The 25,641-nt window shown below is 49.8% G+C and overlaps 11 protein-coding genes across 11 annotated transcripts; 5 read left to right on the forward strand and 6 right to left on the reverse strand.

Annotated features, from left to right (window-relative positions):
* Window positions 1-305: 305 nt before the first annotated feature.
* Window positions 306-2,435, reverse strand: AFUA_3G10420 (uncharacterized protein; the record flags this gene model as incomplete). Its single annotated transcript, XM_749484.1, has 1 exon — window positions 306-2,435. The coding sequence occupies one exon, from the start codon at window positions 2,433-2,435 to the stop codon at window positions 306-308; it is 2,130 nt and encodes a 709-aa protein (XP_754577.1).
* Window positions 2,436-2,917: 482 nt separating this feature from the next.
* On the reverse strand, window positions 2,918-4,613 carry AFUA_3G10430 (uncharacterized protein; the record flags this gene model as incomplete). The annotated part of the gene is made up of 2 exons (XM_077804409.1): window positions 2,918-2,983; window positions 3,048-4,613. 2 exons carry the CDS (start codon window positions 4,611-4,613, stop codon window positions 2,918-2,920), a joined length of 1,632 nt encoding a protein of 543 aa, XP_077660561.1.
* Window positions 4,614-5,185: 572 nt separating this feature from the next.
* On the reverse strand, window positions 5,186-8,203 carry AFUA_3G10440 (uncharacterized protein). The gene is made up of 2 exons (XM_077804410.1): window positions 7,921-8,203; window positions 5,186-7,865 (listed from the first exon to the last, which is right to left on the reverse strand). Exons 1-2 carry the CDS (start codon window positions 8,031-8,033, stop codon window positions 6,824-6,826), a joined length of 1,155 nt encoding a protein of 384 aa, XP_077660562.1. The 5' UTR covers window positions 8,034-8,203; the 3' UTR covers window positions 5,186-6,823.
* Window positions 8,204-8,243: 40 nt separating this feature from the next.
* AFUA_3G10450 (SWAP/Surp domain-containing protein) lies at window positions 8,244-10,694 on the forward strand (the record flags this gene model as incomplete). Its single annotated transcript, XM_749481.1, has 1 exon — window positions 8,244-10,694. One exon carries the CDS (start codon window positions 8,244-8,246, stop codon window positions 10,692-10,694), a length of 2,451 nt encoding a protein of 816 aa, XP_754574.1.
* Window positions 10,695-10,998: 304 nt separating this feature from the next.
* ntf2 (nuclear transport factor 2 family protein) lies at window positions 10,999-11,832 on the forward strand (the record flags this gene model as incomplete). Its single annotated transcript, XM_749480.1, has 6 exons — window positions 10,999-11,005; window positions 11,192-11,209; window positions 11,286-11,350; window positions 11,429-11,500; window positions 11,558-11,659; window positions 11,722-11,832. The coding sequence occupies 6 exons, from the start codon at window positions 10,999-11,001 to the stop codon at window positions 11,830-11,832; spliced, it is 375 nt and encodes a 124-aa protein (XP_754573.1).
* Window positions 11,833-11,906: 74 nt separating this feature from the next.
* Window positions 11,907-13,588, reverse strand: AFUA_3G10470 (PQ-loop repeat-containing protein). Its single transcript, XM_749479.2, has 4 exons — window positions 13,211-13,588; window positions 12,898-13,155; window positions 12,267-12,838; window positions 11,907-12,140 (listed from the first exon to the last, which is right to left on the reverse strand). Exons 1-4 carry the CDS (start codon window positions 13,276-13,278, stop codon window positions 12,049-12,051), a joined length of 990 nt encoding a protein of 329 aa, XP_754572.1. The 5' UTR covers window positions 13,279-13,588; the 3' UTR covers window positions 11,907-12,048.
* A 334-nt stretch (window positions 13,589-13,922) lies between these two features.
* Window positions 13,923-16,063, forward strand: ish1 (double-strand break repair enhancer MSC1; the record flags this gene model as incomplete). Its single annotated transcript, XM_077804411.1, has 6 exons — window positions 13,923-14,154; window positions 14,207-14,352; window positions 14,430-14,480; window positions 14,536-14,683; window positions 14,743-15,534; window positions 15,589-16,063. Exons 2-6 carry the CDS (start codon window positions 14,268-14,270, stop codon window positions 16,061-16,063), a joined length of 1,551 nt encoding a protein of 516 aa, XP_077660563.1. The 5' UTR covers window positions 13,923-14,154; window positions 14,207-14,267.
* A 473-nt stretch (window positions 16,064-16,536) lies between these two features.
* Window positions 16,537-17,069, reverse strand: AFUA_3G10490 (cytochrome b5-like heme/steroid binding domain-containing protein; the record flags this gene model as incomplete). Its single annotated transcript, XM_749477.1, has 2 exons — window positions 16,537-16,767; window positions 16,833-17,069. The coding sequence occupies 2 exons, from the start codon at window positions 17,067-17,069 to the stop codon at window positions 16,537-16,539; spliced, it is 468 nt and encodes a 155-aa protein (XP_754570.1).
* Window positions 17,070-17,715: 646 nt separating this feature from the next.
* On the forward strand, window positions 17,716-20,116 carry AFUA_3G10500 (uncharacterized protein; the record flags this gene model as incomplete). Its single annotated transcript, XM_749476.2, has 4 exons — window positions 17,716-18,240; window positions 18,304-18,412; window positions 18,467-18,528; window positions 18,586-20,116. The coding sequence occupies exons 2-4, from the start codon at window positions 18,374-18,376 to the stop codon at window positions 20,114-20,116; spliced, it is 1,632 nt and encodes a 543-aa protein (XP_754569.2). The 5' UTR covers window positions 17,716-18,240; window positions 18,304-18,373.
* Window positions 20,117-20,684: 568 nt separating this feature from the next.
* On the reverse strand, window positions 20,685-21,020 carry AFUA_3G10510 (translation machinery-associated protein 7; the record flags this gene model as incomplete). Its single annotated transcript, XM_749475.1, has 3 exons — window positions 20,685-20,779; window positions 20,853-20,942; window positions 20,999-21,020. 3 exons carry the CDS (start codon window positions 21,018-21,020, stop codon window positions 20,685-20,687), a joined length of 207 nt encoding a protein of 68 aa, XP_754568.1.
* A 78-nt stretch (window positions 21,021-21,098) lies between these two features.
* Window positions 21,099-25,576, forward strand: AFUA_3G10520 (putative serine/threonine protein kinase (Prp4)). Its single transcript, XM_749474.2, has 5 exons — window positions 21,099-21,438; window positions 21,527-22,331; window positions 22,387-22,616; window positions 22,687-24,263; window positions 24,331-25,576. Exons 2-4 carry the CDS (start codon window positions 21,601-21,603, stop codon window positions 24,150-24,152), a joined length of 2,427 nt encoding a protein of 808 aa, XP_754567.1. The 5' UTR covers window positions 21,099-21,438; window positions 21,527-21,600; the 3' UTR covers window positions 24,153-24,263; window positions 24,331-25,576.
* Window positions 25,577-25,641: the final 65 nt, after the last annotated feature.

Here is a 25,641-nt window from a genome sequence, read left to right on the forward strand (position 1 = left end):
GTGTGAACGCCGTGGAATGATATCCTCAGACAAGAAATGCTAGAAGAGGAAGGGATATTCAAGCTCAAGTCGAGTCAGAACACATTGGCAGAGAACATAAACCGAGAACGCGGTCAAATGAAAAGAAACCCCGTAGGAATAAAGATGCACGCCAATGTCAGAAAATAAATTGGGATCAATCGCTCCCTGGCGGATTAAGTCGTGAAGATCATGCATGACACAGCTACTTGCACCTTTTAAGAACGCCAACGCCTCGACCGAAACACACATTTCATGATGAGAAATTTGCATATCAACAAGTCGACCTAATCGGTCAATGATGCGCAGTAGCACACGCTTTCATATTGTGCCTTGGCTGTGTAAGTTTGAGTGGCACTGCCAGAGCCCTTGAGGGTGGTTGTCGGTGTCGGTTCCACTTCTTTAATCTCAATTGTCTCGGGGGAAGCCGTTGCTATCGATCCGTCGTCCAACACTTTCATCTGCTGGCAGTAGGGCGGTCGGGAGCCAGGGTGGTTTCGCTTCTCCTGGATTTTGATCCGGCGGGGATAGTCAAATAAGGAATCAAGAGGTGCCAGGCCTCTCTTCCCATTCTGTGGCGGCGACGTTTCGGTTGGTGCGGATGAAGCTGTCGAGGTCTGCCGAGCATGCTTGGATGTCTGATTCGTATACAAAAAGAATTCCATCATAGTGCCATTCCACCAACAAAACCAGGGTCGATCGCCTGCTTGCACTGCCTGTTTCCGATGGAACGATTCAGCCATCACGTCCCGCTCTGAGACGGAACGCTTCGATGCAGCATTCGAAGAGAAGGTTCCCTGAGGGACAATCACCAGCTTATCAAACAAGGTGAAGAAAGTAAGGGCAGGGCCTAGAGCCATGTCGCCCGAATCATAAGCCGGGGTCAGTTGCTGGGTCTGGGGCAGGATCGGTGCCTGGGCACCATAGGAAAATGACGAGCTCAGGGGTCGCTGTTCGAAAGTGATATTGTGGCGATGACCATCATCCCCCTGAACTAGGATTGGGATATTGCTGCGGCCCATGCAGCCCCATGATGCCGTGTAACCCGACTCCGCAATGCAGAATTTCGACTGGTTCTTGGGACTAGCCGGAATGAGGAACTCGCCTGTCGGCACAGGGGACACATTCGCCGGCATCGATGAGATGGGCGTCGCATCTGCCCTCGGTGTAGCTGTCACTGTTACGATGTCAGGGCCTTTGGGCTTCGAGCTCTCCTGGCTCGCCGCCTTTTTCGCCCCAAGAACGCCGCCAATGACACCTGCAATGCACGCTACCACAAAGATAACAATGCTGATAAGAACAAGCGTCCAGATTGGCAATCCGCAGCACACCTTCTTCTTGCCTTTGCTTCTCAGCTTTTCCTCAAACGCCATGACGCCCGTAGCGGGCGGCTCCTCATGTTCCTGAGGCGGGTTTCCATTTCCAATCACCGAGTTTCCCGCATTCCCCGCCGCTACCATAGTCCTAGAGGAAGTCTCCGAGACGGGGGGCTCCCGCGATGTACTATGCGCCATTTCCTCTGTGATGATGCCAGCACCAACTCCAGAATCCAACGTCTCTTCCTCCTTTGGTAGGACCCCATCAGGGTACCGTGAATAAGGAGGAAGTTGCTCAGTATGGCCATCAGGCCCTATGAGATCTCCAACATCGTCATCAGCACGGCCAGGGGGTCGCTGATAGGCTTGTTCGTGTCCGGGAAACCCGAGCGGGATCACCGGATTATGAATGGGGGTATCCAATCCCTCCTCCGGCACAACAGCCTGCGAATACATGGCATATGGGTGTTGCGGAGCATTTGAATCGCCCAACGGTCGCTCCATTGGACGTACAATTGATGTAGTAGCAATGCTGGGCGATCGGCTGACACCCACTTGCGGATACATCGCATATGGGTGACTGGGACCAGTCGCTCCAGTGTAAGGACTCATTGCGCGAGTTGGTAACGAAAATCGCGAGGATGTACTTTGACTGCGGTGGGCCATGGAGGTATCTGTGTTGTTGGAAGCAGTTGAGTCGCGGGTAAAAAAATCCAACCCCCTTTTCTGGGGTAAACTTGATCGATGAGGGGTGTCATCGAAGGAGACCCTAGCATCGTCGCCAAAAGGATTCTCAGTCACATCTGGAAGATCAATGGGCACGGTGTTATCTGTCTTCTGAGAGGGAAGGGCAGCCGAGCGAAGCGTGTGAGATGAAACGGTGGACGAAATTGAGGGGCTGCGCGGAGTGAGGGTAGACTGTTCAGAGTCAATCGGATCCAGCGAGTATTCATCTGAAAAGACATTGACGTTTGAGGAGCGACCAGAGGGAGAACGATGATGCATTGAGTCGGAATCCGGCCCTTGTGAGTGTCGTTGAGGGAGAGACTGCGAAGATTGCGAAAAAGAACGCGAGTGATTTGAAGAGAGACGCCCAGACATGGCGTTAGACAGCCCTGTCGGGCCTCCTCTGATGTCAAGTCAATCTGCCAGAGAGGGGGGGTGGAAACAGTCACCTGAACGAGACTGTTCCGGGTTGACTGGAATCTAGGCAGATGAATCACGAGAGGAATGGGATCAGACCGGGCTGAAGCGAAGGGCTGGGACGTCGAGAAGAAGAAGCGGATTATTTGTCCAAGTAATAAAAAATATTATGGTTATGAAGTTAAAGTATGAGGGATTGTGATGTTAACGGTGGGTGGTAGTGGTTGTTGAAGGGTTTCACTGGGAGGAGAAAGAGGGAGACTGAGAGAGAGACGGGAGACTTGGCAAATGGTAGAATCCTGAGAGGACGGAGTACTGCGAGTGTGGTTAGGCTACCTTACTAAACTAACGTAATCGGTAAGCGAGCGGATCACGCAACCGAGCGGATCACCATACCATAGAATTTGGCCGCGGCCGAAATTGGAGGCTATTTTGAACCCCTAAAACATGATTTTATTACTAAATCTAGTTATTCTTGCGCTGCGGACATTGCAATCGCCTATGGCCTAGAATATGGCAGTCACTGCAGCGTGGGGGTGCCCGTTGAGGGCGTTGTTCTGTATCTACTACCTGCTCTGGAGGGATAGTTGGGATAGCTTCAGCAGCCTGATCCCTGCGTTGAATGATCTCCTGCCCTTCCTGGATAGATAATCCCACTGCAGTTTCTATCTGCCGCCTAGATCGCTTCTGCTTTTGAAGGTGCTTTTCATGTGCAGCACGTAGATCATGATTTTCCTTTGCAAGGAGGGCAGCGTTATTCATTGCCATCTCACACCCCTTGATAATCTGACCTAGCACAGCCTTTGTAGGGGTAGGAGGGCTGTATGTACGCTCCCTAAGTAGCTTCTTAAGCGTAGTTTCCTGCTTCTTCAGCTGCTTGAGATTGTAAGGTGTTTTTGGGACAGAATTAGTTGATCGGCTGCCTGGTGGTGTAAGTGTTCTAAGCTGGATATTAAGCTGACTGAGCACCCGATCTGGATTCAGTGGTATTAATCCAGTTGCTGAAAAGCCACTTTTAATATTATCTGCTGAAAAGATTGCCGTACGAGCTTGTGGATAGGCCTCAAGGAAATCAAACTTGTCAATATGGTTGAAACCAAGCCGCATCTTATCCTCAATCAAGCGGCCATACGCACGCTTAAGAGGAGAGAAACAGCCAACATCTAGAGGCTGGAGGAGATGTGATGAATGTGCAGGCATGCAGATTGGAATGATATCATTCTCAGTGCAGATTTGATCAAACTGTGGTGTTAGATGGCTCCCATGGCCATCAAGAATTAATAGTCGATATCTACCAGTTGTACGACTGGTAGTAGCAGGAATAAAGACTTTTTGAAGCCATCGTAATCCAATCTGATCAGTCGTCCATCCATTCTCACTGACCTCGATCCGCCAGTCTGCTGGTAAGGCTGTATCTTGATACCAGCCCTCAATATGGACCTTTCCCTTGAAGATAATGCATGGTGGAAGCACCCAGCCAGTAGAGTTAATACACTCTATAGAGGTAACCCATTCGCGGTTCCCTGGCTGGATAAGGAAGGGCCGACTAAGCATCTCAGCTCTTGTAACTACCTTAGCAGTAGCTACTAAGCCCATTGCAAAGCCAGTTTCATCAAAGTTGTAGATATCTTCCAGTGTAATCCCATGCTGCATTATTGTGATCTGGACACGATTGAACCATTCCAGGATAATCTTTGGGTCTTCACATTTAGCACGCTGGTGGTTATAGCGCCTAGAGAATCGGGTTTTGATCTCATCATGCCGATTAATGAAGTTATATACCCATTTCTCTCCAACAGTCTGGGTAGGAGTTGAACCACGCTGCGCAAGCAGGATATTCGCCATTTCTCGTACATGGGACGGTCGGGGAGCCGCTCCACGTTGATCCATAGATAGAATCCATCTAATAAGTGAATCCTCTTCATTCTGAGTCATTTTATGGCCATTTGCGCGTAATTCAGCTCGAAAAGTATGCCCCTTTAGGCGCCGCTGGAGGGTAGTATAAGGCACATTATAGACACGCGCAGCTTCACGAATATTGAGAATTTCCTTATTTTTCAAAGCTGATACTGCAAGTAGGACCCTTCCCTCCTGCTCAACTGAATTTTTTGAGTTTATACGCGCTTTTGGTGGCATAGTGGCTGGCTGAGCACTGCAGCTTTTGAAATAGAAGTCAAAACACGTTTGGTGATCCGCTCGGTTGCGTGATCCGCTCGCTTACCGATTACGTTAAGGGAGTTGGCTGCAAAAGAACAAACTCCGTCTCAACTAATTGATAGGAGGGCGTTTGCGGTCGCAAAACAAGGAGCATATCAAATGTGAGCTTCTCTTTTCTGGCTTAAACAGGATTTGGGCTCCATGAGTTAGTTATCTTGCAGAGAATGGTATGTTAGTTTCTGATTATACTTCTCCGTGCTCCGTAGTTAGTTAAATTAGATATTATTAGGTTGTTGATGATGGCATTCCTATTTGTATTTCTTACATGAACAAATAATCGAGACCTGGTACGAGTAAGATACCTAAATAGATAGTACCTACCTGCGCTGTAATTTCCGGAGACTCGCCACTTCTGACAAGTGTCTCTAGGAGACTCAATCTACATAGCGTCCCAGCCCTCCAATGGCGCAGTCTCTAACGTCTTCGACTTTGGCAGCTAAGAGCCTAGGTAAGGAATCTATACAAAATTTTCATTCAAAGATCAATACAGTAGCCGACGACTTTTGGTTTCTACTGGTTTTACTAATGTGGTTTTAAAAGTACATACTGGAATAGTACCCTAGAAGTCGTTCTCCGTTCCCCTCAATTATGACGAAGCCAAGCCGTAATTGGGTTACTCCGTACAAATGTGACCTTTCAAATCTGAAACAAGTTAAAATACGCCATAGAAAACAGCACCCTATGAGGATTGGGCAGTCACCATTCCGGATGTGATGACCGAGATGCATACTGTTCATGGCATCTTCTCCGACCCATGTGTCTTCACTCTGGAGATATCTATGAACATAGTGATGTTGAATCGTACCACAGAGTACAGACACATCGAGATGCTTGGTACCTAAGGTTTTTGCAAAAGATCGTTAGTCCAACCCCAGCCCCACTACTCCTTCCAAAACCCGATTTGGTTACCCTAGAAGACAATAGAACGGAACTAGATATCCAACTTTGAGGATTCGGGACCGACAGACGATTCTCTAGGCCTCCGGTGGAACCCAATCACGCCAAACTCTATCTATCTAAATTTCAGTGGACCACTGAGGAAGTTTCTGTGCAATGCAATTGTCTGTTTGATGGGTCATGAGGATTTACCGAGATTGTCCACTAAAATATGGTAGTCGATACGGGCATAGCTGATTGAACATCCTAAGGGTTGTCATCGAAATTCCCCTCAGGAGTTAGGGTGAAGGCTTAGCTTCGCTACAGGCGGGAAAGGCAGAGAGTCATGAAAAAAAATCAACACGGCGAACCATGATACTCTCTCACCAGACAAGGATTTACAATCTTCATAGGGCAAAGCACGCGACGGTGGGTTGGTCCTCTCAGGTACCAGGCTGCCTCGTCAAATGGACAGAAACCTCATTGGAGCAGGAAATTGGTTCGGAGGGCTTAAGTGCAGGAACATACATATCTGACCAATGGCATTGGATGTGGCCTTTTACTCCACTGGATAGAAGAGTTGATCCGTTGGTCCACCTTCTCGATATTTCCGACATCCATGAAAAACGAGTGTATTTGGGAACGGGGCCCCTTAAGTAATATCTAGCTGAAACACGATACTTCGTGCGCTTTTTCCGACAGACCCTGTCACTGTCAGGCGCGGAGGTGCAAGATAGCTATTGGCTCAAGCAACGAAAGCAGAGCCAGCAATATCTGATCATTAGCGTGGCTATTTCTATAGAAACAGTGTTGCTATTTGATGTCGCATTAGCGTGAGGGAATTAAGAATGTAGTATTCGATGAGCACACAGCGGTCCTCCTCACTATTATCGACGAAAGCTGCTGTTTCAGCGGTATGAGGGAAGAATTACTCCGGCCTCTGCGGCGCGCTTGGCTTGGCAACGGCTGTCCATGTTCAAGCACTTGCTTGTTTGGATAGTAGACTCCCATCCGATTGGGAACAGCTTCTGTGGTCCCTCATGGGGATGAAGCGTAGCGAGAGCTTGCGCATTGCCTGGGATGCCAAGATTATCAAAGCTGAGAAGGCAACTGCTGCTGCCGCTGTGAAAGCGGAGCGTGAGTGAGAAGCTGAGCACAGAAGAAGCGGAAGAGAGTGCAGCACGCGCAGCAGAAGCAGAGGGGAGACGGCAAGCTCTCCTTGGTGAGGCTGCAGCTGGCTCCAAGCAGGCTGTTCAAGAATTTCTTCGGAGCGCCAATATATCTGACAATTTCACTTGCCCTTTTTCACCCCAACCTCCTGGCCCACTCCGAACATCCGGTCTCACGCGAAGATACCAGGCCCAAGCACGTCTATCCAGCTCCTCTTTGCTTAGAGTGCTGGCCCAGGACTGGCAGACCAGGTCGACGGCTTGCAACAAGAAACCCAAGCAAGTTTCTTTCTCGACTTCCAATTGCTTTGCCGACCTGCGTTTCGTCTTACTGGAGCCAATGTCAGTCTCTGTAGTCTCTGTAGCCGCCTCAGTAAAAGATCTGTAGAGATATGATTTTGCAGAATTCGGCGTGAAGATTGGAAGACTTGTGCTGCCTTTCGTAGCAGGGCTCGGACCACTGCCCTGAGCACTTCTTAGGGCTTCAAGATCCACGCCCCAAAGAGGGGGCGATGTCTCTGAACCATCTGAACCCTCCTTGCCCAAGATGTCGGCAGAAAGGGCAGCAGCGTTCCCAACAGCTTGCTCTGGGCTTGGTTCTTCCGTTGGTTTGCCTTCTTGGGGATTATAACCCCACCGTTTTAGAACCTTGATTTCTCGCCCTAAGACTTTGATCACGGGATGGCCTTCACCCCAGCCTTCTTGCTCGGCGGTTTTGCCGGTTTCTATTCCTAGGCTGATGGCCTTCGAGCGGCTATTGGCACTGACGACAGCTTGCGCAAGGCTGAGTCTGCTGGAGATTGGCTGCTCTGGCATCGTGTATTTCAAGACACAGACTGCAAATGCGAGCACAAGAGGTGCCCTGTTAGTCAATAGAATGATCCGCGACAGCTCATCTTCCGATGCCGATGAGATAGGCAAAGAAAGCGCCAATTCAGTCTCATATGGTGTGGCATCAATGCGAGCTGGTCCCCTGGCCTTTTTCTGTGGCGAGTCTGAATTGCCAGTTGGCGCTTGACGCTTCTTGGAGACTCTCTTGGCAGCGTTCAACACCTGTTTAGCAACTTTGTCATCTTTGAAGATCTCCTGAAGAGACTTGAATTCTGCTTTTGAAAGTTGCTCCACGCTGCTCGATGGTAGTTAGCTGCATCTGATGGAGAGACTCAGGATGTTTCCCATACGACACTAGGTTGGCTTTTTGGAGATCCATGACTTTGCCCATGGCAGACGCCAACGGTAACTTGGCATCTTGTGATAAAAATCGCAACAGAGTCTGTATTTCAGCTGAGGCCATGGCTGGTGCTGTTCATGAGAGTAATTGTTGTTGAGATCGTATCGCACTGCATCAGACTCACGCTGTCTCTGTTCTGCCTCAGGCTGCAACGATCTCCGCCTCCGCTCTGGTAGCCTCTTGATTGCAGCTGGCGAGCCACCACGGAGTACGATAAACCGCGAACCGCGAAGCTCACGACGGGTGATTTGCTGCATACGCAGCTCTTTCACGATGTCTGACGACGCAAAGTCCAAGGTTTTTCCAGATATTTCCGCCAAACTCTCCGCCCTTCCTAAGAAATCTCTCTTCGAGCGTCAAAAGGCCGAAGCCGAAGCCAAGCGGGCCCGAGAGCAAGCAGAGACAGCTGCTGTTTATGAGGATTTTGTCAAGTCGTTTGAGGATGATTCTGGACCATCCGATCGAATCACAACCGGAGGTAGACCGAACAACACCTTTGGAGGAAGAAGTGCCGCGCTTGGAGGTGGACCTGCGAAACGCCATTTTACCAGTTCTGGTCCTAGAAGCAGCGGTCCGGGGACTCTAGGACCTCCGCCGTCATCGCTATCTCGCAAACGCACTCATGAAGGATTCCAACCGTTCCAGAGGAATAGAGAGTCAGCGCAGGGTATCCTAGGATTCGACAACACTGGCTCAGCATCGTCCCCCGCTGCGTTGGCCTTTCGCACTTCGGACGACGAGGAGGATAGGGTAGCCGATGCAAAAGAGGCAGAGAGAGCAGCGGCGAAACCTACGCTTTATCTGGCTTCATTACCTCCTGGGACATCTCCCTCTGCAATCAAATCGCTCATTCCGTCAGTGTTATCTGTCGACAACGTGAAAATCCTCCACCCCTCCAACCAGTCCCCGACCGATCGCAAGTCGATTTCCGCCATTGTCACTCTTGCGAATGAATCCGCTGCTTCGGACATAGACTCTACCGTTAGTGCACTACAAAACAAATACTTAGGATGGGGATACTATCTTTCGATTGCGAGGCATCTCTCCTCTGCCGCGATCAGTTCCTCAATGCCAGTCACCGTGGGTCCGTCGTCTACAAGCTCTCTTCCATTCGGTGCAAAGACCATTACTCCCGAGTATGGAGGTCGCTTGAACCGTGCGCCACCTCCTGGGTCTTACCGTGGTGGCTTCGCGCCCCCTGCCTCGTATGGAGCAGCGTATGGTCGCAGTGGGCCCGTCACGCAGGTGGAAGTGAAAACACCTTCAGATCTGAAGCAGCTCAGGCTGATACACAAGACCTTGGAAAATCTATTGAATTACGGCCCAGAATTTGAGGCCCTACTCATGAGTCGACCGGAGGTTCAACGAGATGAGAAGTGGGCGTGGCTTTGGGATCCGAGAAGCGCCGGAGGAGTGTACTATCGCTGGAAACTATGGGATATCCTCACTAACAGCAGTCCTAAAGGGGCTCGGCGTGGTAGGAGTCGAAATGCATCGATATTATTTGAGGGTGGCCCAAGTTGGGTATCGCCGGACACGGGCATCAAGTTTGAATATACCACACGCATGGATGAATTTGTTTCCGATGAGGATTACAATTCGTCCGACGAAGAGATGTCAGACGGGGAGGACGAGAGACGGCACCTAGGGGGCGCTCCGCCAGCCGACGGAGCCGGTACTGGTAACGAAGGAGTCGGTTACATGAACCCGCTACAGAAAGCCAAACTCACACACCTGCTTGCTCGGCTCCCAACCACTCATGCGAAGTTAAGGAAAGGTGATGTTGCGCGTGTTACAGCTTTTGCCATTGGACATGCTGGCACAGGGGCGGAGGAAGTGGTGGAAATGATCGTGTCGAACATCATGAACCCCTTTGCATACACTGGGGCCAATCCTGACCGCGAGATTGAAAAGGGTCTCGCTCGGCAGGAAGCCTCCAAGAATGAATCTAGTAATGCTTCGGTTGAAGGGGCCTCGTCATTATCCAAAACGAACATGGATACATCTTCCGCCAAGTTGGTCGGGCTTTACCTTGTGTCCGATATCCTTTCATCATCTGCCACGAGCGGTGTGCGCCATGCTTGGCGCTATCGACAGCTCTTTGAATCGGCATTAAAGTCCCACCGGGTCTTCGAGCACCTAGGTAGACTTGAAAAAGACCTGAACTGGGGACGGTTACGAGCCGAGAAATGGAAGAGAAGCGTAGGTTCACTGCTGCACCTCTGGGAAGGATGGTGCGTGTTTCCACAGTCGAGTCAGGAACACTTCTCTCAGGTATTTGAGAAGCCGCCGCTCACAGAAGAGGAACTTCGAGAAGAAAAAGCGAAAGCGGAGGCTGATCGGGCTGCTGGTGCAGCTTTCAAGGGCAAGAATCGCTGGAAGACTTTGGAGGAGGATGAAACAGCTGGGAAATTTGACCCTTCGCGTCCCCCTGCTCAACCAGTTCATAACAGGATGGATATCGACCAAGGTCATACCGCTTCCGCAGGAGGTGACCTGGCTGGAGAGCCTATGAGCGACATAGATGGAGAGCCTATGGAAGACAGCGACCTAGAAGAAGCACTGGATGGAGAGCCGCTGGAGGAGGATTCTGCCATGGAGACCGAACAGAAAGAAGAGGCGCCCAGCAAATCCGAAGCGCCATCTCAGCTCGAATCCGGGCCTCCTGCTCGAAAACCGCGACCGAGGGCAGAGGACATGTTTGCGGATTCCGACACGGAGTGATGTACTATCATGTAGAATTGACGATCATTGATGGGTTAAATCCATACCATTGTCGTAGAGTTTGCCGGTGAGGCAGCATTTAGCGGCGCAGAGCGAGCCGAAATAGTATGCGATGTTCAGGCAGGAACATGTGCCGGCGGGTGATAAAAAAGACCGCTCTAAGCCTCATGGTTCAGGGCCCACACCTCTCCCCTCTCGGGCTCAAATATCAACTTGCGATCCGTCTCTTCTTAGACTCACAAAGATCCCTTTTTTATTCCCCTCTTTGCTTTCGTCCGCTCTGAAGTAGAGTATATTCATCAAAATGGCCGGTAAGTCCCCATGACATTCCTGATTCATGTCATCCCTTTGTTGATGGTTATATTTTTGTTTGATGTTTTGCTGCCCCTCCTCCCTATACCCCACCACAGCGGTTGAGGCCAGTCGCATGCATGACCACCATTCTTCACAAGGCATATATTAAATAAAAATGTGAACTAACTTGATATAATTCTTAGACTTCCAGAATATTGCTCGTACGTATTCCGTTGTTGTCAACGCAGAGACGAACACGACCAGGAGATTCTGACCCCTCTCTCTCTCAATCAACAGAGCAGTTCGTGCAATTCTACTACCAGACCTTCGACACCAACCGTCAGGCGTTGGCCAGTCTCTACGTATGATTACTCCGTCACCGTCGCCATTTGCGAAACTGGATAACCTGCGGAAACTGACCACCACACACAAATCTATAGCGTGACCACTCTATGCTTACCTTCGAAACATCCTCGGTTCAGGGCGTCAGCGGCATTGTTGAGAAGTTGACGGTTCGTTTTCATACTCGTGGGACTCGGTGATAGTGCAGAGCGTTAATATTGCGGCAGTCTCTTCCCTTCCAGAAGGTGCAGCACCAGATCGCGACCTTCGATGCTCAGCCTTCGAACACGGAGGGCGGCATCATGGTCATGGTCACCGGTGGTCTGCTGGTACGTTAGGCCTTTCCTATTTAATTCGTTGTTGTGTGGTTTTGGTGCTGATGTCAGAACAGGTCGATGAGGAGCAGAAGCCCATGAGCTACTCTCAGACTTTCCAGCTTCTTCGTGAGGGTGAGAGCTACTATGTCTTCAACGACATGTTCCGACTCATCTACCCTGCGTAAAGGGATTGATGTGAAAGGATTGTGGGCTGGCCAGAAGGGCACTGGCTGAGACTTCTGGTGGCGGGAAGGGAATGGTCACATTACGATAATGAATACAAGAGAAGTTAATGCATGTCTTCTCATGGATGCCGCAGAACGGTAGTCCAAATGTTGCATGCATCCGAAAGCATTTATTCTATCGTTGGTTTCGTCAAATGAATATAGTTGATGAAACTTCTACTCTTCTATGTCAAAAGACACGAAATTGGTTTGCTGATACAGTCTCTCCTTCGTGGTTTCAACAAAATGCAATCCGAGCTGCTCAGCAGCTTCGCGAAAGATCTAGTATCCGAACTGGATACAATCTAGAAAAACCCCTCAAAACAAAACAAGTCGAAAGTTGCCCGTTCCTGATGCGACAGCTTGGCCGATTCTGCGCTTAATAGATCACTGACCTTGGAGAAGTGGCGTTTCCTCAGACGGCTGCTCATGGTCTCTTTCCTCTGGGCCTTCTCCACTACCGTTCGGAGGAAGATCTTTGCCATGGCGATGGTTGCGCTGCTTGTTGGGCCCAAAATATTCAAAAAAGATGGCCATTGCCAAGAGCGTGCCTTGTAAGCATGCCGTCACAATCAACACGCCCCATGTACTCCATCCTTTTGGTCCCAGTCGTGCAGCTAAACTACCTGCCCACACAAGACTTCCCGGGGTTTGGATACACATCATTGGGATGCTCAGGCTACCCACACACCGCAACCTTAACGTAGTGTAGATCTGAGGGAAATACTGGATCGAAGCGAGAATGGCAGCAACCACCCCTGAAAAGTTGGACCATGCCTGAAGCTGGGATGGCCGGTTGACCGCGATTGCGGCAGAGGTGATGAACATCACCACGGCGTGGAGGATACAAATACCGCTGACGACCAACGCTGTTGTATATGATGGGCCATTTCTCGCCGAAGACTCTGATTCTGTAGGCGAGATTGGAGAGGTGGCTCGGGGGAAGTAAATAACGAACAAAAGCAGACTACACGATCTTGCATTAATCACGTGAATGTTATCAGGCGGAGAAGTAGGTGAGCTTACATGATAACAAAGCAAAGCCACTGTGTCCCGACTTGGAAGATGCCGAGTAGTCCCCCAAAGCAAGCTAGTCCATTGATGTTCTTGCAGCATTCCACATCATGTAAACTCTGCTGTTGTGTTACAACATTTGCCAACGCCGAGGTACCTGATGTGGTTCCAAGGAGGACGAAGTATGGGGAGATCCCGAAGGAGCTTTTGAGGTTGATTATGCGAATGTGCTGAGGGAGATACGACAGGAGAATCCCAAATATGATAAGACTGTGTTCGTTAGTTGAAGTTCACGAGAGCTATTGCGGCAACGTCAGGGTTGTACATAGACAGGACGAAGTTCATATAGTCTGGTGAGGTGAGATGGGTGCATTTGAGATCGGGGGTGTCCATGTTTATTGAGCGAGCGCAGCGGGCTCAAAGTCTTCGGATAAAGGTTATATATAGCAGTTCAGCCAAATGTGAAGTAAACAGGAGGCTTGTCTCAGTTGCTATCTTCGGAGAGCTGTAAGGTTGCTAATCAAGTCTATCGAGAGGGCATTTCGTGGTCAGGAATCCAAGTGACGCGAAAACTTCTCCCCGGATAAGGTAGCCAGCTAGAGAATTATCTCAAGCCCTTATTGCTCAGATCAATAGCAAAGGTTCATGAAAGGAGCAGTATCTGTTGATGTAGATGAAGGATAGGAGTCCCCCCTCAGCTGCTAAACACAGATGCCGATAACAAGAGGTCTCCGCTTTTTCTGACTACGCTAACTAAATCAGTAAGGAAGATGGGCGGCCTAAGGTACCAAGCTTAACTGTAATACTCTTAGGTAGGTAGGGCGGTTTTAGTCTAGTGCCTACGGAGTATGTATCTACGGAATGCATCTGCCGCATGATTTACAGTTTGTATATTTAGATAGCCAGATGTTAGTTGTCTTCAGCCCAAGCGGGGCATGAAAAGCAAAATAAACTGAAAGAACAATAAGATATTTCTCATTGAGGTTAGAGCAGAGAGGAAGCTCTGTGGATGACGCCAGTACCTCAACTTAGCTCTCACAGAAGCATGGAAACCGGCCACCACTCAGCAGCACCTACGTCACTTGTCTATCATGTCTTTCATATGCATCATATTGCCAACATCTGCTCACTTTCTGTTTCTCTTTCAACCTCAGATTTTCATCCGTTTAAGTACTTGGTGTCCCTCAAAGATACGTGGTTTTTTGATTGCTTCTTTTCCTCAAGAAAGTACAGCAGCAGTCCCCCTTGTAAGCAACACCCCCTTCATTCGTACGTCCAATAATGCTTCAACGAGTTTCATCTTATTAACATCGCCACCCAGGATCTTATACAGACCGAGATTTGTGATTATATAGAGGTGAAGAAAAGAAACTACCTCCAGGATGAGACTTAATCTAGGCTCCAGCCTAGTGTTCTTCCTCGCGACCACGCAGGCGGTCGGAGCGTTCAACTGGCTCAGCAAAGCAGGTGTGTTTTGAGGCAATCTATTTCTTCTTAATCTCAGTTGTTTTTCTTAGGCTCTCGTGCTAATCATGTCACTCTAGCTTACAACAAATGGCACGAAACTGAATTGGAACGATGGCTCTCCGATCATGGTTCGCTTTTTTTCCATCGATACCCCAAGCATACACACGGCTAACGATGCTCCAGACATCCCTTATCCCACCCCTGCCGACCGAAAAGCTCTTGAAGACTTGGTCAAGCGCAATTGGGATTCCAAGATTCAGAAGCCCCTCGGGAATGCAGTCGAGAATAGCGCTGACCAGTGGCATCATGCCAAAGAATGGATTTTTGATACGTGAGCAATCTGCACTTCTGATGTGTGCTTGCAACAAACCTCCGCTAACACATCCGTAGTTGGTCAGACTCCCATCTCAAGGCATTCCTTGATCGCCATGGCGTTCCTGTTCCTCAACCTCGCAGGCGTGACGTACTCTTGAAGGCTGCTCGTGAAAACTACGAGGCCATCGCAAAAAAAGTTGGCGAGACTGCGCACTACCCTGGTAACTGGCTTTATGAGCACTGGACCGAGTCCGATCTGAAGGAGTGGCTGGATGAGCGTGGTTGGCCTGTGCCTCAGCCAACAACCAGGGACAAGCTTATCGCGTCTGTCCGTCGCAATGCCAGACTAGCCAGTCTGCAGGCGCGCAGCATTGCGGCTTCTGCCACTAAATCAGCCGAAGCTGCACAATCAAGCCTGAGTGAGGCATTGTTCAACGCTTGGTCTGACTCCGATTTGAAGAAGTTCCTTGATGAGCACAACGTCAAGGTGCCCCAGGGCTCGAAACGTAATGAGCTTATTGCTTTGGCCAGAAAGCACCGTGCCTCTCTTGTGAGCCAGGCCTCTGTTGCCTCCAAGACCGCTTCCGAGTCTGCAGCAAGCGTGATTGGCGCCGCTACGTCCAAGGCTGGCAACCAATACACCCGCGCAACCGATCAAGCCAATTTGAAGGCCCAAGATGCATTCGATGCGGCTGTTGAGACATGGTCAGACTCTCGTCTCAAGGCCTACTTGGACGCACGCGGAGTTCCTGTTCCTCAGTCGAGCAAGCGCGACGAGCTTCTTGCCAAGGTCAGACTGAGCAAGCACAAGGCCGCGACTGGATGGAATGCCTGGACCTTTGACACCTGGAACACTGACCAGCTGAAGTAAGAAAGCCCCCGTGTCTGTGTCAAATCACACCTTTCTAACTTTGCTGATAGGAAATACCTGTCTTCCATGAATGCCAAGGCTGCTCACCGCACAGATGTCACCCGCGATGAGCTCATAAAACAGGCTCAGGAAGCATACGCCAAAGCCTCCAAGGCTGGAGGAGCGAACATAGCCTCTGCCACTTCCTACATGGCTCAAGCCACTGACGCAGTTAAGGACACGACCTTTGACACTTGGTCCCACTCCGAACTCAAGGCATACCTTGATTCCTACGGCATTCCCACGTACCAGGGTTCTAGTATCAACGAGCTCCGCGCCGCAGCCAGACGCAATGCTCAATACTTCCGATACGGAACCACTAGCCCACAGGGAATTCTTTACTCCAAGCTCCAGGAATGGTCCCGGTGGGCCATGGACCAGCTGAAGATTGGAGCCTTGAGTGGCCGAGCTCAAGGCCAAGAGGCCGCTGAGAAGGCGAAGGCGAAGGCTTCAGAGGGCGCTGAGAAGATCCGCTCAGAGCTCTAGATTTCTAAATGAATAATGATTGTATTTTACTTTCATTTATGAGGTTTTCAGGACGGGGTTGGACTGGAGGCCCTTCTTAGGTGAGCCTTGTTTTTTAAGGAAGTTACGATGATTCTGAAATGATCTTTGGGACAATCTTTTGCAATGTCACAATTACCATGCAATATTCAGTTTAATGGCAAGGAAAAGTTATTGGAAGACTGTAGTCCAAACCTCTGGTCCCACAAAACACTGGCTTTTGACAGTTGTATCTGCCAGCTGAAGGGAGAAAAGTGATTGACCACAGAACATTTTTCGTATATCATATCATGAAATCCCTTTGTAGACATTATCATGAGACACAAGGGCTTCTTTTACTCGGTCTCGGCTTTGTGTCATCTTGTCAATAGTCCGACGCAGTAGGTCCTCAGAGAAATAAATACGCAGCCGTAACACGTCCCTCATAGAGTTACTGCAAAAGTGATAGATACCGTTCACGACTTTGGCGCCTCTGGATCACCCTCTGCAACCAACTTACCCACGACGAGATACTTCTCCAGAAAGCGCTCCTCCCAGGACTGGAGGTTCTCCAACTGCTCCTCGTTGAGATCTTTGAGGTCATCCAGAGGACCCTTTAGATCCTTAGTGAGCATCTCGACATCGAAGCTCTGGTGTGCCAAACCACGCGATGCGTCGCGACCGGCAAAGTTCTCGTATGGCCCGCCCTGGAGTAGACAATAGGTGTCAGCTGACTCTTCCTGCGATATCAAGGTCTGACGCGCAGGCATACAGGGCCGTAGAAGTTCTTGCCTGGGGTCACGTCGAAGACTCGTCCACGGACGGCAAGATAGACGGGTTTATCGCCTTCGCCATTGTATTCAAGGAGGGTGGTTGGTGTGAAGGTGCGGAACACGACAGGCGGGGGAGCTTGCGGGAGGGCGACGGGCGCCTTGGGGCGGAGTTGCATGTAGACCAGGATTGCGAAGAGAGATAGGAGGATAAGGTTGATGGGCGTGGCGATCGACATTCTTGACCGGTGGAGACGTCAGACATGTTCATTTTCTACAGGCCTGAGATGTGCTGAGAGATGTACGTACACTTCTGCGGTTGCGGGAACCGCGCCGTCTCCTGGGAAGCGGTGAGCATTTGGCTCTATATCCAGACTTCGACGGAGAGGAATACCTGTTGAAGCCATTTAGCCTGTGGAAAGCGACTGGTTGAGCTCTTGGTTGACTCCGAGACGGGTGTAGTCGATGTCGAGATAGGATGACGATGATGACGATGATGACATGAAGTCCAGAAGTCGAGGGTAAGCCGTCATAACGGATGTCAACTTCGGCTTCCGACCGTGGACCTAACTTGCGGAGATTACCTAGTGTGGTAAGGTATCGGCCTACCACTCGGCTGTGGCGGCCTGACTTTTGAGGAAACAATAGTCTTAAAGCTTTGATGTTTTATTAGTACCTTATACTGAGTTCATTAGAATTGAGATACTAGTTAATTTTGACTTCAATGGTTGGACTTGAAGATAAGGGTCTCAGCCGAGTTAGCTCCGTAATTCAGGAGTGCTTCGGTCCTATAGTCCTCCTTGGATTCAACTCCCCTAGGCTTAGAGCCAAGAGCCAAGACTGTCCTATTAATAACCACATCGTAATTAACTACGGAGTATCATGGTCACAGGCTCACAGCCAAGTTAGACTAAACTACAACAGAATTCTGAAACAGTGTCATCTTACTTTAGTGCCAACAGAGAAGCATGTGCTCAGTGCTGTCATGCTCCCTCCGCCACCAACTTTTCCTTTCCGTTGTTTTGTTATTTTGATGGATTGATCGATTCATTGCTTGCTCTCATCATCTGCGGAGGGGTTCTGTTGGCAGTGCTCAGCAGCACGTTGTTGTCAGGTTTCTCTCTTTCTACCTTTTCTATCCTTTCCTTTGATTGATTCGACTGATCACGCCCTCAGTCTTTCTTTCGGGCTCTCTCATGTTGTGTCACTCCTTGCTTTCTTCCTGTGCATTTCCTTGGATACACTCCATTCCCTGCCAGCTTGATTGGAGTTGCTCGAGCCTTGTCCAGCTGCATTGACTCCTTTTCGCTTCGTTGACATGCGGGCATGTCAATGTACGGTCAAACCGGTTGATTGCCTTCCCTAATCTGGTTGCCTTCATTCCTTGTTTTCGCTCTTTGTAGATAAGAGGTATGTCATAGTGAATAACCCTGCTTTCTCATTTTCCTCTGATTCACCTAAGCGAATCACTAGAATCATAGCTACTTCGGGGAGAACACTAATCATCAGTCTATCAATCAGAATACGTCAAATTTCGGTCAAAATGTGGGGAAAGGTGTCATTTCATCGCTCACGGAAACCGGTAATTGTGACCCCAGAGCTAGTCCAGGAATCTTCAGTTGATAACGTCTGCCAGTCTTCAGGTTCCGGTGCTCGAACGGCCGAGAAACTGCCCAAAAGCCTACCGTTCGTACCCCAGTAAGTGTTAATTGCAGGTAGCTGTCAAGTTGATGGAGCGTCGGCTGACAATCATAGGTATTCTTCAGACTCGACCTTTTCTGCGAATAGACCCGACTCAGGTCATCGTGTTACTTCGTCCATTTATTCTCGGGACACATTCGACCACAGTCGCCAGCGCTCAGTTACCTGGGACCATCAGAACGATGGCAGGTTTTTTCGAGACCCAGAAACTGCCTCAGAAAATCTGAGTGTAGAGATTTCACCTCCGGATTCGCCCATGTCTATTGGTCGTACATATCACAGTCGAGGTAGCTCACGTGTCTCTTCTCTCGAGTTTGAGTCAAATCCGACGTCCAACGGAGAACACAACATCACGAAGTTCGCAAGCCATTTGCCAATCCCACGTAAGCGGGCGGGCTCTGCGCAACCCCACAACAGACCGTCGACGCAAGGTCTCTCAGATCAGAATCGCACAGCACGATGGGATGGTTTCACAGATGGACCGACCACAAGCCACTCAGATAGGTTTGCACCCAACCTTTCCACAGATATCTCCTTTGAATCACAACATACGGGATCAAGCAACGCTTCTAGATGGATCAAGGGCCATGGTCATTCAAAAGAGCAGAACACAGAGGGCCGGCAACGGTCACCCTCAAAAAATGATAATCCTTTTTCTCTAGCAGTACGTGAACCTTGGAAGGGTCCGAGCGGGCGATCTGCGATGATAAATCCGATCCAGGAGAAGCCAAAGGAGAGATCATCATCACGTGTTCATCATTCAAAGAATAACGATCGCAACGATCGATCAAAGGAAAGTGACTGTGCATCTCCAGACTATTCATACCTCGGTTTCGTCCCGTCGGTAGTCACAACAATTACTGGAGGCGCAGATGATGCCCTGGGACCGGACAAACGCCAGCCTAGCAAAAGTCGCCAGCAACCATCCATTGCGAAGAAACCGATCAGTGCGACTAGCGATGTCCCACCCCGAATCGAAATTCCAGTGCCCACTTTGGAAACCACCCTCGCTGAGTTGAAGCTGTCCACCGGAGATCAGGCTGATGCACCCGTCAGCCGCTTCAGTGCAACCACCTGTGCCACAACGGAGAGCGATAGCCCTACACCTAGTCGTCGTGAGAGTGTTGATGCGGCTTCCCAGTCTACAGAGAACGCACCCTCAATCATGTCCCGCAAAAGACCCATTCCCAGTGCCATGGCTCCGGGGAAGAAACCAAGCAGGAAGCCAACCCCGTCCCAGGCTGACAATGGCAAGGACCTCCCCCCATGTCCACCAGAACAACAATCTCAAAACCGCATTGAGATGCTGGAAGCAAGGAGGGACAACCTTGCACGGCGTAGGGCAAACATTAACACAATTATTCACGAACTGACCCAGGTCATCCAGCCTAGCTCCATCGCTTACGACATGGCTGCCCGCGACGAGGTCAAAAAGACTGTCGCCAGTCTCAACAACGAATTAGCGGATATCAGGAGAGAGGAGCATGAGATTGGGATGAAACTATTCAGACTTTGGAAGAAACGCGACGAGAAAAACTTGTATGGTGGAGACAGCGGCTTATGGGTAAAGCGGGTGACCAGCTGAAAGCCATTTTTAAGTCAACTTCGGGTTCAAGTTTCTGCTTGCGACTGTTATGATTTGACTTTCGTTGGTAAAGTGTCGCCTTGTCTGATTTATGTTCCTTTCGATTTCCAGTTCACCGCCTCTAAATGTGTGTTGGTTTAGCCATACCCCTTTCCGTTTCTGCGAATACCCTTTTTATTGGCGCGACTCAAGTCGGGAGATACGCTCTTCGCGTTACTGTTACACTGCTGGCAGATGGTTCGGAGTTATCCTGCAATTATCCAGTGGGGCGCCAGCGATATTCATCTCGTAGTAATAAGAAGTTCTGATCTCGAAGTTCAGGTGTCGTATTCTGCCTGTGCGCTATGGATCTGTGTACATTCTGCTGATTATAGCAGATGATGCGCGCTTCCTTGACTATTATGGACATGCATTGATTTAATTGATTATCTCTCAAGTAGTAAATATGCTCGGGTAATAGAAGTTGAATATTCAATGCCAACATGGATGCGCGCCACAGGTGCGGTCATAGATCATCATGGCTCGTTGTATATCATAACGATGATTCGCAGATCATTTGAAAGACAGTCTATTTCTTTCCGGATTTCTTGATACCCTGCTGGCCAAGGTTCAGCGGGCCTTTGCCTTTCGCCTTCTCCAACAATTCCTTTTTCGCCTTGGCCTCTATTGTTCATTAAGAGCATTTAGCAAATGCGCTGGGTCAGTTTGCATCAGCGACCACAAGTGGACAACATACCGGCTCTCTGTCTCTCCTTAAAGGCGAGATCCTCCTCATCAAGCTCCTTCTTCCCCTTCTTGGGGGCCTTCAAAGGTTTGGCCTTGCCGCCTGAGAAATAACTTAGTTGACTGTATCGCATTATCCACGGGAGAGGGACGACGTACCTTCTCTGCTTGCACCACCCATTGTGTAGAGAGTCTTAGAAAGAGAAATAGATGAAAACAGTCGCTAGAACGAGATGAAAGACGAAGATCGCAGCGATGTGGGGGAAATGGGCAGATAAAAAAAAATAATAAAAAAGAGAGGAAAAGATGCTTATCAGCGGGTGGGGTGGCACTAACGCCCAAGCAAGACATTCAATGGGAAAACCGGTCACACACCGCCTGCCGCCAGGGAACAACTGAGACTTCTCCGTCATGTCCTGTCTTGGTCTCTCTTGTTCATCTCTTCAGTTGTTTTTTCATCCTTAAAGGCTGTTAAACTTCTCATTCTGTTTAGGTTGAATTTGAGTACTCTGAGTGCTCTTGACGCGAGATTTGTTAGAAGGCACATGCTTTGTGCGAAACGGTAGTCAAGTTGGCAAAGGCCGTGGCATCACTAGCCGGTTGGACTTCTCAATACACTCTCTCCATTAACTGATTGTCTGGAGTAACTTTGCTAACCGGAGTTTTGTTCCTCTCTTCTCTCTGAAGCTGCGCGTGAAAGCCACGATTAAATTCTCAGGCCCTTCAAAAGTTTGAAATCTCGTGCACGCTCCATTCTAGCAATGGCGTCACGTAGGTCGAGGTCTCCTTCGACCCCTTCTGAGGGTGAGATCATCGAATCAGGTTCAGAGACGAAGGCAACTACGTCGCAACTTCCTCTTAATGGCACCAGCGTTGACCGTCAAACCAGAGTCAGTACATCGTCCGCCCTCAGATCTCCAGCATCTGTAAGCAGATCGCCACGCCAACGGAGGTCCAGGGCGAGGACTTGGTCGCGTTCACGATCGCGATCCCGCTCTCGCTCGCCCTATCGAGACCACCGAGGGCAGAAACGTCGACATGCGGATGACTATAACGAGAGGCGTTATCGAAACGAACCATCTCGACGCGGAGGTCCCAGGCATAACGATGACAGACACTATAATCGCGGCCCTGCTTCCCACATACGCTCTAGACCTTACCATGATTATGACCGAGACGATTATTACGGTGGTAGTCTCCGGTACACGGACGACTATGATCGACGCGGGGATAAGCGACCTCGGACGCGAAGCCGATCACCCTACCGGGAAGTACGAAAACCCAAACAGTACTCGGGCGACGAATGGGATTCTCATAGAGAGGGCAGCGTGGCATCCCGCGATACTGAAAGGCAAAGGTCATCTACTGAACAGTTAGTGAGCGAGCGAGGGAAACCTCCGGTCGTCGCTCAAGACTCTAGACAAGATGCTGAAGTTCGAAAGAATCAGGTGCTGCAGGTCCCTTCTCATCCCTCCTCACTTGTTGAAGACAGGTATGGTTGCCCTGGACCTCTTTTGAGGTTCATGCATCGCTGACGCGGACTCTAGTGCAACTGGGCCCCCAGTACAAGAAAGTCAAGACACTGCAGAAGAACCTGCTGAAACGCTCGATGAGGCAGCCCGATTAGAAGCTCGCCGCAAACGACGCGAAGCTATCAAGGCAAAGTATAGAGCTCAAGCAACGCCTCTGCGTCTGCAAGCACATGTTGGTGCTGATACTGATTCATCTACGCCAACTCCGAGCTTGGATGCCATGCGATCCAGTAATGCTGCTTCAGGTGGGTTTTTCTCGCCCTACTCTCATGGAATAGTTTGAAGGTTCTTGAACTAATTCTGCTTTGTTAATAGCCTCTCCACAACTGTCGGCTGCCGAAGCACCCAACGATAGCGCCGGTGATTCGTTCCCAGAGTTTGGAAATGATACTGATATAGCTAATCACGATGCACCTACGGACGGTGCAGATAAAGATGAGCCATCTGCTGCGGATTACGATCCGACCATTGACATGAAAGCAGAAAGACAGAAGCATGACGCAGGAGACTCCAATGGAGATGTGTCTTCGGCTCGCTACGACGAAACACAGACCACCAAGCAGGATGTTCTGATGCCAGATGCCCCCCAAGCCCAGCAATCCGAATCCAAGGCGAAAGATCCTTATGATATGTTCGCAGAGGACGACGATGACATGTTCGCGGAGGATAAGGAGGAAACCACGCAACCTACACATGCCTCGGCCGTGCCGGTTCCTCAGCCGCAGGAACTCGACATCAGCATGATGGATAACTGGGACGATCCAGAAGGGTACTATAATGTCCGGCTGGGTGAGTTGATCAATGGACGATATCATGTCAAGCAGAATTTGGGCAAGGGAATGTTTTCATCCGTGGTTCGTGCAACAGACGCCAAAACCGGCGGCCTTGTAGCAATCAAGATCATCCGACAGAATGACACCATGAGGAAAGCAGGATTGAAAGAAATTGGCATCTTGGAGCAGCTTCGCGAGGCCGACCCGGAGGATAAGAAGCACGTCATCCGTTTTGAGCGGCATTTCGACCACAAGGGCCATCTGTGCATGGTCTTTGAGAATCTCAGCATGAACCTACGAGAGGTCCTGAAGAAATTCGGACGGGATGTGGGCTTGAACCTACGCGCCATCCGAGCGTATGCACAACAGATCTTCCTTGGACTCAGTCTGCTTCGCAAGTGCAATATCCTTCATGCTGACTTGAAGCCCGACAACCTGCTCGTGAATGAGCAGCGTAACGTGCTCAAAGTGTGTGACCTGGGGTCGGCTTCACCGGCCACGGACAATGAAATCACGCCGTATCTGGTCAGCCGATTCTATCGTGCCCCGGAAATCATCCTTGGGATCCCATACGACCATGCAATTGATGTTTGGTCGATAGGGTGTACGCTCTTCGAACTGTACACAGGGAAGATCTTGTTCACCGGGCGAAATAACAACCAGATGTTACGCTCGATCATGGAATGTCGTGGCAAATACCCTCCCAAGCTCCTCCGGAAAGGGACCTTGACCCACCAGCACTTTGATGATATGCTCAATTTCCACAGCACGGAAGAGGACAAGGTTACAGGACGTCTGGTTACGAAAGTCCTCGACTTCAAGAAACCCACGCGCGACCTCAGGACCAGGCTGATGGGCAAAAACGCCAAAGGAATGACGGATGGCGAGGCAAAGGAACTGGCGCTGTTTGTGGATCTATTGGAACGGTGCCTGAGTCTCAACCCGGAGAAGCGGTGCACACCGGCTGAAGCGTTGAGGCATCCGTTTATTGCGCGGCCCAAGGCATAGGCAGAGGCGTTGGGGCAACTGTGGCATACTACTACGTGGTTGTATATACTACCTGGTCTTTCTGGCAGAATATGGCGTCGGTAGGTTTTTATTCGGGCATGCACATTAAATGTAATATCCTCATGATCCTTATCATCGAATGAGAGGAGCATGATCGAATGACCATTCTGCAAAGTAGGTTCGATAGCTGTTACGACTTACGACCGCGGCAATAAGGGGGAATACGGCCGGGAGCTCAATGATTGACGACGATCAGGCAGCACCGTGGACTGCGGCCCATTGCCACTGATTGCCAGTACGTTTGGCCACCAGACTCGAGGACATATGTAGATCATGAGGATAGGATAGACTGGCAATGCAAACCACGGAGCATACCTGCCTGTCGCTGCCCAGGGCGGACGAATGTGAGGGCAAAGATGAATATCATCCGATTTGATGAAGGACGATCATAACATTGAAGATTACTGATTGGGGGCGGTGGCAAACAACGGCATCAGACACCAAGAACAATCGAAGGATCGATACACGCGCCACATTGTCTATCTCCGGGTGTATCTTGTACTATCCATACTAGGCAGTAGTTGCTGGAGAGAGTCAGAAATCCAGAAGAGGCAACAGGCAATGACGTTACTGGCCGTTACAGTGGAGGCAATGAAAGTTTATATATATACCTAACAAAACACAGGTATAGTGTGCGGAGAAATAAATATATTTGGAAATACCTCAGTACATACCCTCGCAGATGGATGGATGCAGTGGGTTTGCGGGGAGGATGATGATGCCAGAGTCTCCCGTGGATGATGGATTACTGCGAGTATGAAGATGATCAAACAGACAGAGTGAGGACTGCTGATATTCTATCCAGCCCTTGCTGCTGGTTTGGTGGTGTCGTCTTAAAGAATCTCTGAGTATAAGGTACCTGTGAGGACAAAGTATGCATGTATAGAGTAGAATGTGATGCATGATCGTTAGGGGTACATTGTTGCTTTGTGCCAATAGGACGGTGGCTGGAATAGTTGATCTTGATTATATATCAGATTGTCTGGCTGTATAGAGGCAGGTGTCTTCCCATCACTGTATCAAATAGGGTAGCTTTGTTTCATTCCACCCCTCAACTCTTCTTCTACTTATGAAGATAGTCTTGAATCATTTCTTAACATCCCTTTCCATTCGAGTCCACAAAATAGCATGCTGGTGCACTAATCCATAGGCAGGTCTGCACCTTGATATGGAGTTGAGAGAATGCTCCAGCAGATGTAACTGATAGTATGCTGAACTACCCTGATGACCAATAGAAACCAGGAAAACCAGTTTCCTACGCTGAGTCGCGGAAGTGGCAAGCCGTTGCGCCAGATGCTGCTAGACCTGTCACACACAAGCCTACGGAGTACTTCGACCGCCAGGTAAGCTCCTGGCAACCAACACAGCCGCACAAAGGATGTGCTCCTATGGCCCTTCCTTTATGCGGCGCTGTATGTCCCCTGGTTCC

Source organism: Aspergillus fumigatus, chromosome 3 (genome assembly GCF_000002655.1).
Source record: "Aspergillus fumigatus Af293 chromosome 3, whole genome shotgun sequence".
Taxonomy (NCBI): Eukaryota; Fungi; Ascomycota; class Eurotiomycetes; order Eurotiales; family Aspergillaceae; genus Aspergillus; species Aspergillus fumigatus.